Raw genomic sequence first — 6,152 nt, forward strand, 5'->3', positions numbered from 1 at the left:
ATTTGTGTATGTTGTTTCATAAAAAAAAGATAGAAATTTCAAGAGTTCTTACAATTTAGAGATTGCAACCTGGGAAGAGAGTCTACTAGGTGGTTAATAGTGGTCAAATGATTGAATACTTTGAATGGAGTAGTATGTTAATATTTTAGAGAGATCTAGATTTTATTCTATATTTATTTGTTATAAATAAAATATTTAATATGCTTTTCAATTTTACACAAACAATAAAGATAAGTAGAAAAATATGATATACATCTTTTATCTATATTTTTTAAAATATAAATATACTAATCTTAAAACAAAAATGAATTTAAAAAATAAAAAATAAAATAAAATAAAACCGCAACATGTACTCGTTTGTCCTTTACAATTGTCTATAGAATAATTTAATTTGTCATATATAAACGTGGGGTCCTTTTTCCCACTAAAGACGCGTTTAAGTGGTTTTCCCAAAGATCTTTCCAAAGCATTTTATTTCTATAAAGAGGATAGGAGTTTATCCATGTTCAAAGTATCTTATCGGAATAAATCACGACCCAAGATGATTGTTAGTTAGGTATGCTCTTATGTTGGAAAAATATGGAAGAAAAGTGTGGAAAGAACTAGAATCCTCCTGCGTAGAAACGAAACTGCAAGGCTTCTCTAAAAAATTCTAGACATCTCCACCGTGCGCTATAAATAAGCCCTGCGCATTCTTCACCTCAGCATACATAGAAAGCGATTTCGAGAATCAGCAAATACCAGTAATCAATATTTTCTAGCTTTTCCATAAAAAGATTCATCATGTCTCTGGTTCCCAGCCTCTTTGGAAGGAAATCCAGCGTATTCGATCCATTTTCTCTTGAAGTGTGGGATCCGCTGGGAGCTTTTAATTCCATTACCAGGGATTTGCCTCCTTCAGAATTTGCAAGGGATGCGGCAGCCATTGCAAGCACACAAATTGATTGGAAAGAAACTTCCGATGCGCACATTTTCAAGGCCGATCTGCCAGGTAACTAATTTATTTTGCCTTTTCTTCATGTTATATCTTCACTCTGACATTTTTTGCTGTCGCATTTTCAATTTTTCTTTTTTCTTTGCAATTATTGACCTGATAGGGTTTAAATCTGTTATTGATCACCAGGTCTGAAACAAGAAGAGGTGAAAATAGAAGTCGAGGAAGGACGGATCTTGCAGATTAGTGGAGAACGGAATAAAGAAGAGGAGCAAAAGAATGAAAAATATCACCGAGTGGAACGCTCACGCGGCAAATTTTTGCGACGATTCCGGCTGCCGGAGAATGCAAAAATGGAGGAAGTTAAAGCTGCCATGGAAAATGGAGTGCTCACGGTAACTGTGCCAAAACAGCCGGAGCAGAAGCCAAAGATCAAATTCATTGAGATATCTGGTTAATGGCGGAGAACATTGCATCATAGGAGTGAATTGTAAATCGAGTCATTTGGTAAATGCTGCTAGCGCAGCAAAATATATAATAAAGTATTAAGTCATGTTTACCTAGCAAATTCAAGTTTTATTTATAAATACCGATATAATGCCTAATGGTGTTCGTCTCATTGTGCAACCTGAATAGTAATATTCAGGTGTTTTTCATCTGTACTTAGTTCAATTTAAAATAATTTATTAGAACTATCAAAGTTAAAGTGTTTCTTTTCCTAATTTTTTTTCTCGAGGTTAATTAAATAAATTCATATAAATATAAATAAATAATAATTGAGTTAGAATAATAAATTTGTGTGTAATAATTGAGTTAGCAATAATAAATGCATACAATGATTTTTCACGTGAAGGTAAATTTTTTCCCGTGTCCAAAAAGGCTCATTAATTTTTATGTTATACATTTTTTCAAAAAAATGAAAGACGCCTAGCTGCCTAAACCTTCGTGTTATGTGAAGCCAGTTTAGTATCATTCACTTTAAACACTGGTAAGAAAATTAAAATATACTAAAATATATTTTTAATCCAAGGCAAATCATTTAGCAAGTTTTTCTTTGTTTTTCAATAAAAAATTGTACCAATAATTACTATAATTAACTTAGTTTATCTATAGATTTTAAATGGTAAATTGGATTTAAATAAAATAAAAAAGTGTCATTTCAACATCCAAAACATTACAAGAGAGCAATAAAAAAAGTGGTCATTTCAAAATATCATCAGATATCTACTTAAAGATGCTCCAATAATGGTGCACTATTGATGTCACTTGAAACTTTGATATATGTAAATATTTTATAATAGTTAGTTTTGAATTTTTACTAGAGATTATTTCAAGAGTGTAATTTAAAAAAGGGAAAATATCTAGCCTATATTTTATACATGCTTAAGTGTTGAATAATTTCGATAGAGAAGATTTTTTTTAGTGAGTTAAAAATTTTCAAGACTAATTTCTTTAAGGAGTGTTTAGTAAGAATTGGTTGTGAAATAATTTATATTGAATGATTTTAATTATTAAAATAGAAGATTATACAAACATGTGTTGCTTCTAAGTCATTTAGGTGCCACTCAAAAATGTTAGAGGTAGCAAATATTTAAATTTTGATTTATCCATCTCAACACTCAATTTTCCATTGTTTGGGAGTAATTTGCATGTTGAAATTGTGTTGAGAGAAAAATATGGATAAGAAAGTGGAAAATGGGTATATGAATGTAAGGTTGGGTGTGATAAATGATGCATTTGTAATTGTGGTTAAAATAAGTTCAAGGGTGGAGAAGTAGGAGATAAGTAAAGGAATGAGCCTAACTTAAGACAAAAATGCATTGCATTGTTAATATGCAAAATTGCATCTTAACATCCCATTCCAATGAGTCTAAAATTAAATAGAAAGTGTATGTAAATTAAATCATTATATATTTTTTAAAACTATGATGTACATGTGATTTGCTAAAATAAAAATGCATTAAAAAATTTAATGAGCATTCATAACCATTCATAAATAGTAAATATTTTAAAATAAATAGATATGAGGTTCATAAAAGGTGATGGAACCAACTAGATCTCTACTTGGAGGCAAGAAAAGAAAGTGAGGGAGAGACTGAACATAGAAGAGGGTTGTGCGCAACTTTCAAACCCTAAACTTATCTTATAGTTGTTGCTAAGAGAGAAAAAGAGATGAAAATGAAGGAAGAGGCATAGAAAGGAGGAGGGGAGCTCAGAGCAGTGGAAAACAGACAAAAGGATGTAGGAGAAGTTAGTGAGGTTGTGGGTTTGAATTCCGCTGAGCTAGCTAGCGATGAAGGGAATGCCAATAAAATAGTGAGTAATATGAGTAGGTGTTAAGGTAAAACAATAGAATTTATGCTTCCCAATGATGTGGTTGATTGTATAGTTGAATATCAACATAGATCTGTTATTATGCCTTTCTTCAGAGGGATTCCATTAGAAACTAAGTTTTACAAATGGGCCAAACAAAATGGGAGAATAGGGGATGGGACATTAAAGATTTAAGAGGGCTTGCCAAAGAGTATGTTTCTTGTAGATTTAAGTCCACTGACCATGCTCGATTTGTGAATATTTGGCTAGGGAGGGAATCGAGAATTGCACCAAAGAATAGTTGGGGTCAAACCTTTATATCAAATCTCTCCCAAAAAGGTTCTTTTTGATCGATTGTGCTTTTGTAAGGATGTTAAGGTCACAAAACAACTTCCTACACTAAACTTGAGAGAAGGGTAATGCAAATAAATTTCTAGATCTTTACAACATTTACATTTATTAAACATATATAACACAAACAACATCCATACCATAATACAGTGATTTACATGGGGAAAGCCCTTTTGGGAGAGAAACCCACACTCCAAAAACCATATAATATATTATTCAAAAATCAACAACATAATACAATATAATTTCATAGAAAGCTTCTCCCATTAGTATCGTAAACTACAAATTCATAAATAACTCAATAGTTATAAGACTCTTACACACAACCTCCATACAATGCACCTAATATATAGGAGATACAATACATGAAGCCATCAAATGGTATTACAAAACCACAAGCTAAAACCACCCAAAAAGTGGTGCCCAACTTATCTCCAATCCAAGATACCTTATGATGTGTCAAAACATGGAAAACATTAAAGACATCTACTTCATTTTAATATTAATTTAATATATATATATATATATATATATATATATATATATATATATATATATATATATATATATATATATATATATATATATATATATATATATATATATATATATATAAATTAATTAAGATTTTTTTATAGTTTGTTTAAATGAAAAAATATAATAAAAAATTTAATAATTATTATATCAAAAGATTTAGAAAAACATATATATTAAAAATGAAAATTAAAAAGAAATTAATGACAATTAACAAATTAAAAGCTCTTCCTTCAATTCAAATTGAAGCAAAAAACGCAATTCTTTAGCTTGCTTTGGATTGGCTTTGATCAAATATATAATATTCACTAAATACTTTATTTTATGCTATTTTACTTAAAAATATTGTTTGAATAATAGTGTCACTTTTTTATGAGCCCAATATGACTTTAAGGATAATATGGTATGTTGGGAAGTAATGTAATTTTTTAGTCTAACTTGATGGGGTTCATGATTACAGGTGACATAAGAATTTGTTCGAGTAAAAGATTTTATTTACTTAATTAATTTAATCATATTGATTAATTAATTAATTCACCTTTTCTTTTTTCACTTAAGATAAATTTAGGAAGCGTTTTTAGGCATTTAATAATTATTTTATTTCATGCATTCAACCCTTAGGGTTTGGTTTAGGGTTTTGATCTCCTTTATTAAAGGATTGATCTCATTGTAATTATTCATTCTAACAAGTTAATTCAATTCTAATTCTTTCTTGCAATTGTCTCCAATTATTCTTGCACGCTCTTGTTTGTAGTTTTTTTCTCTTGTACGTGGCAGGTATTTGCATGTAGGTGATTATCGGACCTTGTGGAATAATGAATTCCATATGGTATCAAAGTTCCAGACCTGATGCACCTTGTTTGTCAAATTTGAGATTTTCCTTACAACAAGGTTTTTTGTGCATCTTGGGTCAATTTGAATCTCAAAATCAGATCCAGAAGGTTTGAGATAGTCAAGATCACCTTTTGTTTTGCTGAAATATGACATACAGGGACAATTCCACAAAGGTTTCAAGTTCTAGGGTTTTATCTATTCAAGGAGGAACCCAAAAATTTAGAGCATTTTGGGCCTAAACGCACCTCACCATCAACTTCAAAAGGCTGATTCGGTGAATTTTGATATATAATTTTCCTATTTTCGATGAAAGGGGCATCTAGGGCATGATTTTTTATTGGCATGTTTTTCGAGGCACAAAAATCCGTACGGTCGTATTGCCTGCACGCACGTCAGTACTTGCATCAATTTTTTTTTCAAAAATATCTGGTAAATTAAAAAAGCCATGCATAAATATTTTTTTAAAATGTTTTGGAGGGTGCAAATTTTTATTTTTTTAAGGATTTTTTTTTTATTAAAAAAAAAAGTCAAATCTGCACAAAATAGTACGCCTGCATTAGGAGGTACCTTTATGATGTCATCATCTCCATCAGCAAATTTGACGGACCCACTAAATTTGGAGCTCTTCTAAATTTAGTTGATTTTCTCTATTTTTAGCCCTTGAAATTTCAAAAAAAGCAATGATTGGTATTTTGCTCATAACTTGAGTATACGGAGGCGTTTTTCGAAAAACCATATATTGTCGAAAATTTATTTCCGAGATGGATCCTTTTCAGAAGGTATTTTTTCTTGATTTTGATTTCTTGCTACATTTATTGTCAATCAAAGTCAGAACTTCCTTTTTGCACTTCTAGGGGCATATCTTTTGCATACGAACTCTGTTTTTTGCAAACGAATAGGAGTTGGAACGCTCTATCTAGATATGTAGATTATTTTATTAGAAAATTAACTAGGTATACAAATTTTATTCATCTATGTTTTTTTCTTTTTCATACTTTCCAGCTTTCAGATTTGTGCTAGAGTTTGGGTTTCTGTATTGTGGGGGGCATTTTTCTTCTATTTCACATGGAAGACCCTTCCTCTATTGAGCAGCTCACTCCACACAAGTATCACATCTGGAAAGAACATATGACTCGCCATCTCATGGCGAAGGGGTTATGGTCTTGTTTGGACAAGGTTCAACCTG

The 6,152-nt window shown here is 30.7% G+C and overlaps 1 protein-coding gene across 1 annotated transcript; it reads left to right on the forward strand.

Annotated features, from left to right (window-relative positions):
- Positions 1 to 534: 534 nt before the first annotated feature.
- Positions 535 to 1,502, forward strand: LOC131068748 (17.8 kDa class I heat shock protein). Its single transcript, XM_058004000.2, has 2 exons — positions 535 to 991; positions 1,124 to 1,502. Exons 1-2 carry the CDS (start codon positions 784 to 786, stop codon positions 1,390 to 1,392), a joined length of 477 nt encoding a protein of 158 aa, XP_057859983.2. The 5' UTR covers positions 535 to 783; the 3' UTR covers positions 1,393 to 1,502.
- Positions 1,503 to 6,152: the final 4,650 nt, after the last annotated feature.

The sequence above is a fragment of the Cryptomeria japonica genome, chromosome 5 (genome assembly GCF_030272615.1).
Source record: "Cryptomeria japonica chromosome 5, Sugi_1.0, whole genome shotgun sequence".
Lineage (NCBI taxonomy): Eukaryota > Viridiplantae > Streptophyta > Pinopsida > Cupressales > Cupressaceae > Cryptomeria > Cryptomeria japonica.